This window comes from Sinocyclocheilus anshuiensis, unplaced genomic scaffold (genome assembly GCF_001515605.1).
Source record: "Sinocyclocheilus anshuiensis isolate Anshui unplaced genomic scaffold, SAMN03320099.WGS_v1.1 scaffold621, whole genome shotgun sequence".
NCBI classification, from domain to species: Eukaryota; Metazoa; Chordata; class Actinopteri; order Cypriniformes; family Cyprinidae; genus Sinocyclocheilus; species Sinocyclocheilus anshuiensis.
In genome coordinates this window covers 151,351-167,039 of record NW_015537952.1, presented here as the reverse complement: position 1 = coordinate 167,039, position 15,689 = coordinate 151,351, and the positions used below count along the sequence as shown (strand labels likewise).

Here is a 15,689-nt window from a genome sequence, read left to right as displayed (position 1 = left end):
ATAGATAGATAGATAGATAGATAGATATAGACAGACAGACAGACAGACAGACAGACAGACAGACAGAGACAGACAGAGACAGAAAGTCACCTAAGTGGAACCACAGTTAACATGTACAAAGAAAGGATAGAGTAATACTTAGCAAATCCAGATCTCATAGAGATGCTGAAGGCATATCCACATGGTTGAACAACCGACACATGCAGATACACACAAGACAGGGTTTTCATTCTGCTCTGGGCTATCAAAGCATAAAAACGACTAATGACCACCATAAAAATTATATAAAACAGCTCTTTGTGTGTGTAACAGGTCGAAAAATAAGTCTTTATTCACTAAAAAAATTGTTCCTTCTCAGAAACTCTCCAATCGCATTTGCACTTATTCATATTCCATAAATTAGCATATTACATTCAGTGATAAGACATACAACACAGCAATAGCATTTTCATGTTTTGACACTGATAGGTTGATTATAAGGATGACATTTAGGAGCAATGAAAGAGGGCAAGTTTTTTAGTGTATAACTTAAATTCTTAAATTCATTTTTTAAAATGACATCCATCATACAAGACAAAAACAATTACGGACAGATTTGCGCCAGTGCAAACCCTCTTCTGGCATAAAAAAAAAAAAATAAAAACTACTGTCAGGATTTACTAAAGACACACAGTGAAAAATTTGTGAAGAAAATGGCTTTACTGCATATGCATTTGTAAGAGGTTCCCATTCAGACACAAAATTCATGGGAGGACAGTATTTAAATTAACCATGCAAGGTGATTTACTAGGTCTGTGGTAGTCAGTTTACTAGTATTTGCACCATTATTTAACGGCCCAAAGAAGCGTGTCTTAACCAATTTTGCACCTGTGTTGTTAGCACATTTCCCGCACCTGATTATCTTTGGTCCTATATTAAGTTGTGCTGCTTGCATTGTTCATTATGGAAATGAGCTGGCTTCGTCTGTGTTCTTTAATTTACACATTGCCAGCAGATCCTCTGCAGAACTTTCTACTCCCATCGGCACTTTTATGGGATTGTGGTCTCATGCTATTTTGCCCATTTTGCACATTTAGTAAATCTGGCCCTTAAACTCTAGCGAGTCCATTTTCCTATTTTTAAATAGCATATTTAAAAAAAAATCAAATAATAAATTGGACATAATAATAAATAGTATATAGGATATATATATATATATATATATATATACAGTATATATATATATATATATATATATACAGTATATATATATATATATATATATATACAGTATATATATATATATATATATATATACAGTATATATATATATATATATATATATACAGTATATATATATATATATATATATATACAGTATATATATATATATATATATATATACAGTATATATATATATATATATATATATACAGTATATATATATATATATATATATATACAGTATATATATATATATATATATATATACAGTATATATATATATATATATATATATACAGTATATATATATATATATATATATATACAGTATATATATATATATATATATATATACAGTATATATATATATATATATATATATACAGTATATATATATATATATATATATATACAGTATATATATATATATATATATATATACAGTATATATATATATATATATATATATACAGTATATATATATATATATATATATATACAGTATATATATATATATATATATATATACAGTATATATATATATATATATATATATACAGTATATATATATATATATATATATATACAGTATATATATATATATATATATATATACAGTATATATATATATATATATATATATACAGTATATATATATATATATATATATATACAGTATATATATATATATATATATATATACAGTATATATATATATATATATATATATACTGTATATATATATATCCTATTTATTATTACTGTATATCCAATTTATTATTTGATTTTTTTAAATATGCTATTTGCAATATGCTATTTAAAAATAGGAAAATGGACCCGCTAAGAGTCTACAGTATATATACTGTGTATATATATATATATACAGTATATATATTAATATTGAATGAAATGTACGAGCAGAAACAAGTGAAGCGCTCATGTTTTTGTTGTGTACATTGTGTGTCCAACACATTACACATTATCACAAAGACAAGAAACGATCTGTAACCTTTTTCCAGCGTGCAGGTATTCGGGCATCATACATGCAGTCCAGTGCATCCCGCAGGTTCTCACTCATAATGATGGTTCCATCAATGGCCAGCTTCAGGTCACTCAGTGTGTTTCTGACCAGAACAATCACTCTCTGCATGCGATCAATCTCCTGCCGCAGGAAAATGTTCATAGGCTGAAGGGGACCCATGCTCATCAATCTCTCTCTGACCTGGATAAATGATGCAATCTGAATGAATAAAGGATGCCGTTTTGTACAAGTGCACACCTCTTTTGCTAAGACGGCATTGCATTGCATAGCTTTGTTTAAGCTATCTGCATTATTTTAGCATCTGGCTCAGTGAAGGTATTATTTATTATTAATCTGCTGGTGGAGACAATAACAAATATTAGTACTGATGCAATTTGCATGGGTGCAGTTCCCCAGTTTGTGTCCTCTGAGTGCTAGGTTTTTGAGGATGCAGCAGACTACTAAAATCTGGCATACTTTATTATTGTAATAGTTTATGATTCACCACCATGATCTAAGCTCTTTTAAATATCAAAAGTGCTTATTTATACAGTCTGTCTGAAGTTGTAAAACTCATCTCCATAAATTTCATGTTGTTCTGCTGCCATGATCAATAGAAAATGTAAACAAACACTTCAGAATTCAGTTTACTGTCAGGATTTAGAGGTCACTGCAGAGGACACAATGTTTTATTTACATGTAGCAACTCATTCTATTCTCTGTTTGTAATAATATAGTTTAAAATGTTTCAGAAAGCAGGTTATGGTGATTTTTTTTTCCATCACTGAGTTTTAAATATTTTAGGAACTCCCATGATTGAGACAAATCTGCTTCTCGCTTTTGTGAGAGATAATGAAAGCAAAAAGCCCTCGTGCACCCTAAGGCACGTTTTTTCTTGCTGCCTTGTTAATTTGCAGATAATCAAGGGAGTAGCAGTCAATTACTGCCTATATGTTTCATAAGTACCTGCAGTTTGGTTTGAGAACATAATTTGAGCCTCAACAAAGACAAATGCATTAGTGCAGGCAGTCTGTGACCTCAGCACCATCCGTCAACCCTGAGAATGTCCGCTCGGGACTCGAGCTCCAGACCGCAAAGGCTATTTGCTCCCATTGGGCTCTGAGCTCTCCATCAACCATACAAAATTTTGCTGCATCATTGTTGCCCAGTCTGAAGCTTTACCTCAGATGGTACAAAATCTGGGGGCAGTTTCTCCAGCATATCATCTGCTAGCCGACCCACAATCGCCTCCCTGGTCTCTCCGCCTCCACTAGAGCTGTCCTTTGGTTGGATGCTCAGGATATTGTCTAGTACATCCTTGGCGAGTTTGCTTTGGTAGGTGATGTCTGCATTTGGGTGGAGGCCGAACACCTCAGGGGTGTCATATGTGGGGAGACCCTGCAGGAGAGAAACAGATCAACTTATCAACATATCTATCTATCTATCTATCTATCTATCTATCTATCTATATATCTATCTATCTAAAGGCTCTAAAAACATAATAAAAAGTTACATTAATCCCTGTAATTTCTCATTCAATCTACTGTCTGTCTGCTGCAGCAAATTCATGCATCTTTGTCATCACTTTGCAAACCCTTCACACATTTTGAATTCAGTTTTTTTAATAATACTTCCATCCATCCATCTATCTATCTATCTATCTATCTATCTATCTATATATCTATCTATCTAAAGGCTCTAAAAACATAATAAAAAGTTACATTAATCCCTGTAATTTCTCATTCAATCTACTGTCTGTCTGCTGCAGCAAATTCATGCATCTTTGTCATCACTTTGCAAACCCTTCACACATTTTGAATTCAGTTTTTTTAATAATACTAATAAAGCAAATGTGCTAAATGCACGCTAAATACACAATAACCAGAATATGAATATATCATCAGTAAATCCAATTTATTTCAATCACATAAATTAACTAACTGAATCTTCCACAGCAAGCCATTTTTAAACCATGTTCATACTTTTAAATAATATAAAAAAAATATGCAAATAATTAAACTATGCTTTTTTTTAAGTGCATAAAGGTCCATGATTGGGTTAAATATTATAATAATAAAGTTGTAAACTGTGTCTTGCAATCAATTTTCACATGATATCAACAACCATTATGAAAGCTTACTCTCATTAGCTATGAAAGCTAAAGCATCTTGTATCAGTTTTGATAAATGGATGCATGTTTTCCCAAATCTCTCATCTTTTTTGAAGAGCAATCATGATTAAAGTTGTTTATTAGTTGATTAATACATGCATACAGCGTTGTGTACCAGCTATACAAGTCATCGCGCATTATACATTCTTTCATCATAATTTCCATTCAACACAAAGCTTCCTGTAGACAACATGTGATTAGAGAGATGCACAGCTGAATGAAAGCTAGCGTAACAATTTTTTCCCCCTTTTTTTCTTTATTTAAGCAAAATGTCTTGCATGTTTCTCAAGGATCTTTTGTATGTGGTTTCATTCACTAATGGTAATAAGAGTGTTACACACTGAACAATGCTGTGGCATGTATGCCATGAGTGCACAGACTGTCTCCTGGAACTGTATTTGTCATTGAGTCTGAGAGAATCATCCTGCTGTGAGTTGGGGCTAAAAACATCCATCACAATTAGCTCAGACAGAACAAAGATCAGGCATACTCTGCCGGCAGCTGTGCTATTTCTCTCACGAGGACGCCACTGCCTTACATGACTCACTGCTTTTAATGTACAAATGGAATGAGGCCAGTGGGCTGACTGGGCTGAGTCTGGTTATGTTCCTCTTGGCACCTGAATAACTATTATGAGGTAGTGTGTGTGTGTGTGTGTGTATGTATATATATATATATATATATATATATATGTATATTCATTGCTGATGAATCAGCTTTATGCTTTATGCATACAGATTACATTACAGTTGACAAAAGATGGGCCCTTTTTTATACTGGAAGTATAAAGATATATATTTTTGTCAGACTTCTCTTTTGGTCTTCACGTTCTGTTAGCATATACAAACTGTGCCAGATGCGACTTGGGTCATGAATATTAATTACTATATACTCACCCCAGCTCATTTGCTAAAAGGGGGCTGTTGGTATATCTGTACAGTGGTATTACCATTTACCATCTGCACTTGTTAAGCCCATTGCTAACATGACTGTCAGAGACTTCTGAGTGAGGAAAAAAAAGAACTTGCACAAAATTTGAAATGAATACCTTTGTAAATAACACATTTAGATTTACAGTTTATGATTGTAAATGTAAATACAATACAGCTTATACACTTCTATGGCAAGGTACTTTGCATTATGCAAAGCTCTTGCCTAATATACAGTTGGTACGGAAAGTATTCAGACCCCCTTAAATTTTTCACTCTTTGTTATATTGCAGCCATTTGCTAAAATCATTTAAGTTAATTTTTTTTCCTCATTAATGTACACACAGCACCCCATATTGACAGAAAAACACAGAATTGTTGACATTTTTGCAGATTTATTAAAAAAGAAAAACTGAAATATCACATGGTCCTAAGTATTCAGACCCTTTGCTGTGACACTCATATATTTAACTCAGGTGCTGTCCATTTCTGGCTGTCCACCAACGTTTACCATCCAACCTGACAGAACTGGAGAGGATCTGCAAGGAGGAATGGCAGAGGATCCCCAAATCCAGGTGTGAAAAACTTGTTGCATCTTTCCCAAAAAGACTCATGGCTGTATTAGATCAAAAGGGTGCTTCTACTAAATACTGAGCAAAGGGTCTGAATACTTAGGACCATGTGATATTTCAGTTTTTCTTTTTTAATAAATCTGCAAAAATGTCAACGATTCTGTGTTTTTCTGTCAATATGGGGTGCTGTGTGTACATTAATGAGGAAAAAAAATTAACTTAAATGATTTTAGCAAATGGCTGCAATATAACAAAGAGTGAAAAATTTAAGGGGGTCTGAATACTTTCCGTACCCACTGTATGTCTAGGGAATGTACAGGGAATTTGTTTTTGCTTGGAGCAGTTTATTTATTTTATTTTATTATTGTTTTTTTTAAGCATCGGTACTCAGTATTGGCTGATTTTATTGTAAATGTTTACTGGTGCCACTCTGTTGTGAATCCATCCAGCCAACAGCCCACAGTGTTGTAATAAGCCACCATTGTCTATCCTCCAACACATTGTCTCACCTCAATCTCCCACCTCCATTTAGTGACAAAACCTGTATAACAAATAGTACTGACTCTAAAGGGACCAACTGTGCAGTTTCATTGGAACCTTTTATCTTACCTGCACATATTGGAGATACTGGTCCACGCTATTGCATCTGGGAATGCTGTAGCCTTTGTAGAAGTTGAAATCAGGGTTGAACATGTTCTCATTGAACCACACCTTTGCAAACGTGTTCAAGAGACGCTTGTCATAGTCATCAGTCACCCTACCGCCATACTGGATCTCGCCGATCATGTATCGTACAGTGTTCCAGGACACACCCTGTAAAAATACATATTCAATTATAATACTTATTCAAATTAAAATGCCAGGTGCTAAGTCTATTTGGCAACTTTTTGCATAAACCCTTGACAAAGTAAATCATATACTTTATACAATTTATGTAAAAGGTGGAAAAAGCAAACATGTTCATGTCATACTTCAATAATAAAGCAGAGAAAGGACATTGGACTAGATTCATAATGACTTCCAAGTCCTGTGTTGCTTTGTGTTCATGTGACAAGATTAAAGGTGTATAATTATAGAATATCTTTAAATCTCAGTACAGATTAAAGGGGTCATATGATGCAATTTCAAATGTTCCTTTCTCTTTGGAGTGTTACAAGCTGTTCATGAATAGATAAGATCCCTAAAGTTGCAAAGACTAAAGTCTCAAACCCAAAGAGACATTCTTTATAAAAGTTAAGACTTGTCTACACCCTCCTAAAACACCTCGTTTAAGCACGCCCCCACATGTCTACGTCACTGTGTGGGAAGATTTGCATAACACCGCCCAAATGTTCACGCAAAGAAAGAAGGCGTAACTTTTATTCTTGCTGTAGTATGGTTGTTGCCGCCGCCGCCGCCATGTCGTGGAGACGCTGTGTGTTTTGTTGTGAAAGCGAAACTGCTTTGTTTGGCCTTCCAAAAGAGGACGATATCCGCTTCGTCATGCCTAGAGCTGATCCGTGCTGGTCACTGAGGAAATACATCAACTTAGCGCTGTCAATCGCCGGATTGGCTTTCATCGTGGTCGAAGCGGAGTCCAGCCCGGGGTCGTCACATGTGGTTGCCGCAATCCCGCTGGCCGCTCCTTCGTCGAATCTGCCGGCCGCGCTTGTTGTTTGTCGTTTCTCCGATCACCAATGCAGACATGGTTTTATGTTTACGCTACGCGATACGCAACGCAACGCGTAAAAAGACAGTACAAGTCATTATAATCAGTAATTATGTCCCCACTGGATGCAAAAAATGCCTCGTTTGTAATGGGTTTTATTGGTTTTGTTTTGTCTCGTCGTGCCGAGACACGGCATCACAGTATGGTAAGGGGCGTAACATTTCCGTCACACGCTTGAGGTATTCAGCCAATCACAACGCACTGGATAGCTGGCCAATCAGAGCCCGCCTCGCTTTTCAGAACGTTGAGCTTTGTAAAAATCGACGCGTTTCAGAAAGGCGGGGCATAGAGGAGCAACAATAATGTACATTATGTGGAAAATAATGTGTTTTTTGAGCCTTAAACCGCATAAACACATTGCATTACACCAAATACACAACATAATGTTCTTTTTAGCAACATCATATGACCCCTTTAAACAAAAACTTTTTTTTGGAATGAGTTTATGATGTATTTGTTTGATTTCATTTTTATTCCATAATTGTGAAACCAGCAACACAGCTGCTCCATAATGCAACTCTCACCTTCTTGATATCTATATCATCCAGGTGATTCTGGACAAACTGTATTGTTGCATTGAAGTCTGCCTGGTTGAACTCATATGGAATGTTCCAACCTAAAGGTCCATATTTTCGCCTCTCTTGGACAGTGGAATGGAGGAATGCTACACCGTACAGCATGGGCCTCCACTGGACCATGTTACTCACATCCAGAAGATCCTGACTGATACCTGGAAGATATTATTAGGCATTACCAATTTCAAGACTTTCGTTATTATTAACACATTCCACACAAACCTTTTTTTATTCATGAAAAATAATCATCCAGCCCAGATTTCAATAGCTCCATTAATGTTTCTAATACATCAATAGCCTCAAGTGATGGTTGAATCTTTAATCTCAAACAGGCAGAGTACAAAAAAAATAAAAATCTGAAGATAGCCTGAGCTTGACATAGAGTCATGGAAACCTGACAGCTGAAGAAAGACTAAATATCCAGAGATGCCAGGCTCACCTCCATAAGTCCTCTTAAGTCCAGCTTTCAGTCCCTGAGGAGGCTCGTTTGTAAATTTGATTGACATCTGCAGGAGAGTGATAGGAAAGTGTCTGTGGACCTCAGTGGTCATCCACAGTCTGAAGGTGTCATGAACACTGTCCGTCTCTGTGATTGTATCCATGAGTTCGTCCATAAAATGCAGACCCAGATGACAGTTTTGAAGTAAAGCCCAGCCTCCCTAACAGAAAATAAATAAATCAATAAATACATAACAAACAAAACAAAACAAAGCACTTTTTGGGGGAATCAGCCTATGAATGACTTATTGTTGTCTCTGCATTTTAAGCTGGGAAAGAAGTACTTTCAACATCAAAAATGGTGGTACATACATTAGCCATGGAGTGCTGCAGAAGTTTGCGTGCATGAACTTCCTGCCCTTGTCCCATTGAGACGTAACGAGTTTCAATTCTCTGTCGTTTACCCAGGGCTATGATTGAGTCTGTTGGGTCTGAACCCATGGACAGGAAGCAAATGAGAGGAGTGCGAGGGTCCGACTCCTCCCAGGTCTTCTCCAGGTCCAGAATCACTCCCTCAGCATATCTCTCCCCCATTGAGTGCATGATGTACTTTCGTGCCTTTCAATTACACATTGGAAAACAATAATTAGCCTGAAGCAATTAAAAGTCATCACATGTATTTATGTAGTGCTTTATACAATACAGATTTGTTCAAAGCAGCTTTCCAGAAATAAACAGGGACCCACTTTATATTAAGTGACCTTAACAACTATGTACTTACATTTAAATTAATAATTTGGTACAATGCACTTATTGTGTTCATACATGTTTTTACATTGTACTTCTATATTAAAAATACCTGCATGTAATTACATCTGTAATTCATTTCTGTAATTACATTTATAATTACACAGTTGACCCATCCCTTACACCTTAACCCACCCTTAAACCTACCCATACCAACAAACCTGTCCCTAACCTTACCTGTATCCCACCTCAATAGCAGCAACAGTGTTTAGCAATACAATATGAACACAATAAGTACATTATACTTACTTTTTTGATTTAAGTACATAGTAGTTAAGGCCACTTAATATAAAGTGGGGCCATAAACAGAAAAAAAACAGTGTTGCAAAATTCAACCGTTATAAATAAACTTCAATTTTAGCTGTGAAGCCGCTCAGTGTTGATTCATTTCAGTTCAATGGCAGTGTTGATCTTACAAATTTCATCAATTACAAATAGCATTCATCTAAAAAGGGGCTCTAAGGAAAACAATAGTCATCATTCAGCTAAATTTAGTTCAAAGTTGATTCGGTTCAGTTCAGTAGCACTGCCATTGTTGCAGAGTTCATCAATTATGAAACTAGTTAAAAGGCAGCTCTACTGAAGACAATATTATCCAACTCAATTCACTTAAAGTTTTGCTGTCATCTGATAGTGTCAGTGCAGACAAATCGATAGTGATAATTGTCTAACTGAGACGAAACTCTATCAGGTGATAGCAGTAGAGAAAAGACCTTGGAAGAAACCAGGCTCAGACTGATACCATATATATATATATATATATATATTTGCTAGTAGATATATATATATATATATATAAACAGTAACAAGAAAATAGTGAACAGTGCTTAACTATCATACAAATATATTGTTCCACTGGCTTCATTATGATTTCATTCATACCTGAGCAATGGTTCTATCTGGACACCAGGATCGAATAAGGAGCATTCGTCTGAAACAGTCCAAAGCCTGGTCATATGCATTTGGGATTGGTTCTTCCTCTGGTGCTTCTCGATCAAACCAGCTCTTCCACTGTTTCTCATGACGCACAATCTGTAAATACACATGAACACATGTACACAAAAGTGAATGATTCTGGTACTTATTTGGACAGATGACATGAAATCGTTTTGAGAAGTCATCATGTTCTGTGGGGTGCTATTCAACTTCAAAAAAATAATAATCATAATTTAAACGGCATTTTTGATTTTTGACTTTGTAGATTTATATATTTATACTGACACATATATTATGTTTAAAGGGATAGTTGAACCAAAAATGCTAATTCTGCTATCTTTGACTTCTGTACGACTTTCTGCAGATATAGATATTTTGAAGATGTTGGTAACCTCTCAGTTTTGGTTACCATTGACTTCCATTGTTTGGACAAAAAGCACTTATCTCATTTCTCAAAATATATTATTTAATGTCCTATAGAAGACAAAAGTCATGTTTGGGACAACATGATGGTGAGTAAATGATGACAGAATTTTCAATTTTGGGTGAACTATCCCTTTAATATATTATATAGCATCTACAATGAAATGGTTTGAACTTTCAACAATTCAATAAACATAAAATACATAAAATAAAAATATTCTAAATGTTTTGTCTAATCAAAACGTATTCAAAGACTAAACATAATGAGACTTGGATAGCATGGATTTCTGGTATGTCATGACATATATTGTATAATGCAATCTTGTGTGCAGATTAACAGTATTTCTGTAGTTGTAGTGTTCCAGAAATGGTTAATTAAACAAGGCTTTTAATCTGATTTCTTTCAGCCAAAAGTAATTGATTTAGAGTTTGCCAAAGTGAGCTCATTTCACACTGCATTGAGCATGAAGTTCCCCCAGGCAGTCATGGCCAGTGTCAGCCGTCAGTGTGAGTGGCTGTGAATGTATTTGTGCCTCTATGTGTGTGTGTGTGTGTGTGTGTGTGTGTGTGTGTGTGTGTGTGTAGACAAGATGAATCAAATATTGACATGTTTACTGCAAAGCGGGAGCAGTGAGAAAGATTTAATAAGGAAGGGGAGCTCAAAGCGACAGATATTCTGTGTGTGTGTGTGTGTCTTTCATGTGTGGATGTGTCTGATCCTTTTAGAGACCATGTATGTATAAGTATCTGACTGCACACCTGATCTAGAATGTCAGAGAACTGCCACAGCTTGCTCAGCTCCACCAGGTTGAGCCATGTTATGTCCAGGATCCACTTTGCAGCTTTGGGTGGACAGGCCTTCAGGTCTAGCGAAGCACCTCCTGGGCAACATCAAGAAAACAGACCTGCATTGTTCTTATTATGATTATTTATTTATTTGTTGAAGCTCTTATTGAATGTTGATGACTATGTTCAGAATGTAATAATAGCTTGCTTAATATACTATATCATTATTTTTTTTAAAGTACATGAAACAGTAAGGTAGTATACATTAATAATATTAAAAGTGCACATGCTAATTAGTTCCATTTGTAAGAATTAACAACTTAGAAATTCGGTAAAGGGATGAAATTCCTATTAATATGACCATCTTTCTCCTGAGGTGGCAACTGAATTTGTAAGACTATAATTATAATTTGATTCACAGCTTAATGAATGTTAAATCACAGAACTAATGTCGTAATTTTTTTAAACCTGTTTGAAATAAAATGGGGTAGAGTTGGGGGTATCAGATAAATGTGCGAAAATTTAAACAAAGGTTGAGACTAATGGTGTTAAAAAAACTTACAGGTGTTAAAACAAAAAGTGTTATAACCATCCCCAGTCTCCCATACTGATATCTGTGGAAGTTATACTCCTGTATTTACCTCTTGTATATTGTTGTTTGTTGTTATACTGGTTATTTTATATTTTATAGTTTTGCGTTTAGTCTTGCCTTGTTTTGAGTTTAGAAAATTGAAATATTGACTTTATCCTATTTTTGAATTGATAAAATACCTTTTTTTCTTATAATATTCTTGCCTAAACAAAGAGGTTCTTCTCTGCTCTTGGACACTAATTGCAATGGTACATACAGTGTATGTAGGAACCTCTTATTGCAAATATAATATCTCGCTATGATCTCAAGAAAAGCTCCCGTCTTATCGGAACAGAATGAGACAAATTACAGTGCAGTGAAGAGGGAGAAAGTGGCTCTCACAAGAGTGCATTAAAGAGCAGAATGGTATTAACTGGCTTGACATGCACTGCCAGCACAGGGAATCAAATAGACCTTCGAGGTAATGGGCCACTTCTCTGACCACAAGGCTACCTGATCTTTCAGTGATTAAATTTAAGATCTGAAGCTTTTACGAAAGCAAAACCACATGAACCAGCATGATAATCACATAGCAGTTCATAAATCTGCACTCACCAAGGACTCCCCGTGAACAACATGTTCAGATCACAAATTGCAAAGAGCCATTACATATGATTTTGGAAAGCATGTTACCCAGAAAAAAAGGTATTCACAAAAGCTTCTAATGGCAAAACCACACACTGTTCTCTCCTTATTCTCTTTATTGTGCTTTTGGCTTGAAACCTCAATATACCAAAGACCAGGGGTTTTTTTATTTTTTTTTATAAATCATTTAGAAATTACCATCTCTTGTCACTGTCTGTATGTATGAATTTGTTGTTGATTGATAATATTAATTTACGTGCTAATGAGTACGTTAACAAAGAAATTCTGGGCCCAATACAAGTTAAGCTATATCAACAACATCTGTGGCATACTATTGATTACCACAGAATAACTTCTATTCATTTCTCAGAAAAACATGCAAGTTTTTCCATAGCAAAAGCAGTTTGTTAAACAATTTATAGAGAATTATTTTGTACAAAAATGTGCTATTTGTGTGGATAAGTTCTCTAAATAGTCCTGGAGTGATCGAAATACGATATTAAGATAATTAATTTTTGGTCTATTTAAACACTGCAGACATTTTTGTCTACTGCATATCCATTTATATTATCCTTTCATGTATCATGTGAATGTTGCTATGTTTGCCAGATTTACATGGTCACAACAGGAGCTAAAAATTTTATATAACATTTCATAGTATGTGATTCCCACTCCAGTCTCATGTTAATATGGTATGTTTAAGTCTTGTGGCTATACTTTTGAAATATATCACATACTGTAGTGAACCCACTGGTCTATAATAGATCAGTGATTAAACCTAGAACATTCTTTCCAAAAATGTGGCTATATTTATGTCTCAATTCATGCAAGTATGCACCACACAATGTACTGCATTAGCCTTGTAAATCGTAATATGTACTGGCATGTCATGATAAAAAGTTTTAAAAGTTTTGAATTGCCTTTTCAGATTGTGCCAGCAGGTGCACACATTTCTGAAGGATAAATTTCACTGCATACCATAATATCAGACTGACAGTGTGACATTACAACTTGTAAAAATAAAAGATTCTGTTTACCACATAGTCTGCTTAATTTTTAAAAATGTTTGCGCAATCATTAAATTAATTAGGTTATAATAAGCATATGGACCTAAAACGAAGCCTATACAGCACTTTTTACTTCTTTGATTTGACCCCTATATAGTGTTTCATGATTTACTGGAAAAGTCAGTGTATACAAAAAGTGTTGCTCACAAAAAAAAAAAAATAAAATAAAATATATATATATATATATATATATATATAGTCTGGGAAGTTTTGATACTGATTAGCATATACAGTACAAATGCAATAGTTTCTGTTTTTCACCTCTGAATGTGGTTAACCAGTCCGATCACAAAATATCTTGGACCATATGTACACTTGTATTTAGCTCTGTGCACTTGTGATTGGATCATCTGAGATGTATGAAGGATTCTATATACGTGAAGTTTTACAGCTTGTGGTAATTCCAATAATTGTCACATCATAAGACTAACAAACTAGAGGAAGAGATGAAGCAAATTTCTCGATGTATCGTTGAAAAACAAAACAATTTAATCACTAAAAGACAGACGAGCTCTAAGCTCCCACCGGGTCTGTATTCCTCGCGGGCCGCATTGATCTGGATCTCAGTCTCTGCAGCAATCTGGAGTTTCTGTGTGACCTCCTCTGCAGTGCGTTTCGTGTTTCCCAGCACTGTGATGAGGCTCTCGTCATCCACCAGGGAGCCCTGCGTGCTAGTTAGCCTAAAAAGTAAATTATCCTCCAGTTCCTTCATTTTACGTTTATTGGCTGTGACATCCTCCAGCAGGTCAGTCCGCTCCTTCTCCAGTTCCTGACAATCCAGAAACATCACACAGTCATTTCTCACCACACACACTTTATAATTTGGCTATTACTTGTCATACACATTATTGTGATTAATGATTTATTTGCATGTTTTGTTTATGTCACTTGCAGTGTAAGCTTAGCACACAAACGTATTAAAAAGTCATTTCATGCCACTGCTCAGGGACAAAATGACATGAACAAAATTATAATAAAATAATATTAACTTGTCTAAAATGTTCTTTTGGGGCTATACAGCCCTGATCCACTTTTCATTCATGTTGATGTTTTTGGAAGCCAAACAAACCCAAAAATCATATTGTAGTAATACACTTACTATCATATTGTATATAGTTATATCTATTGTTGTTTTCATTATTCTAAAATATTCAAATGTGATTATGCAGTAGTAATACATTATTATTATTATTCCCACATTTTTATTTTCGATATATTTTAAGGCGGTCCAAATAAATCCATGAACCTTAATATATAAATCAGTGTATAAAATAGATTTTTTTTTTCTGATGACAATAAAAACATTTACATAATTAAGATTTTTTTCTTCAGACAGCACAAATTTATTAACACTTAAATACATTATTTGAAAGAAGAAGAAGTGACGTGTGGCGTCAGTAGTGAACACACACATATCATGAACACACACCCAGAGCAGTGGGCAGCCATATTGCTGCGGCACCCAGGAAGCAGGTGGGGGTTTGGTGTCTTGCTCAAGGGTCTCACCTCAGTCGTGGTATTGAGAGTGGAAGAAAGCGCTGTACATTCACTCCCCCCACCCACAATTCCTGCCGGACCTGAGACTCGAACCCTCAACCTTCGGGTTACAAGTCCAACTCTCTAACCATTAGGCCACGACTGCCCCCATGCCACTGATAGAATGTTTATAGAATGTTTAAAACATTTTAAAGGGGTCATATGATGCAATTTCAAATGTTCCTTTCTCTTTGGAGTGTTACAAGCTCTTGGTGCATAAAGAAGATCTGTAAAGTTGCAAACACCAAAGTCTCAAAACCAAAGAGATATTCTTTATAAAAGTTAAGAGTTAACCACGCCAA

The 15,689-nt window shown here is 35.1% G+C and overlaps 1 protein-coding gene across 1 annotated transcript in view; it reads right to left on the bottom strand.

The window, feature by feature from the left end:
- The window catches only part of LOC107664631 (dynein heavy chain 5, axonemal-like), a 113,923-nt gene that overhangs the window by 9,197 nt on the left and 89,037 nt on the right, over positions 1–15,689 (bottom strand). Inside the window, 10 exon segments of the mRNA XM_016455250.1 lie at positions 2,203–2,425; positions 3,407–3,622; positions 6,505–6,708; positions 8,128–8,333; positions 8,618–8,837; positions 8,989–9,234; positions 10,306–10,455; positions 11,542–11,663; positions 12,614–12,686; positions 14,279–14,620. Of these exon segments, the coding sequence (XP_016310736.1) occupies positions 2,203–2,425; positions 3,407–3,622; positions 6,505–6,708; positions 8,128–8,333; positions 8,618–8,837; positions 8,989–9,234; positions 10,306–10,455; positions 11,542–11,663; positions 12,614–12,686; positions 14,279–14,620 (2,002 nt within the window).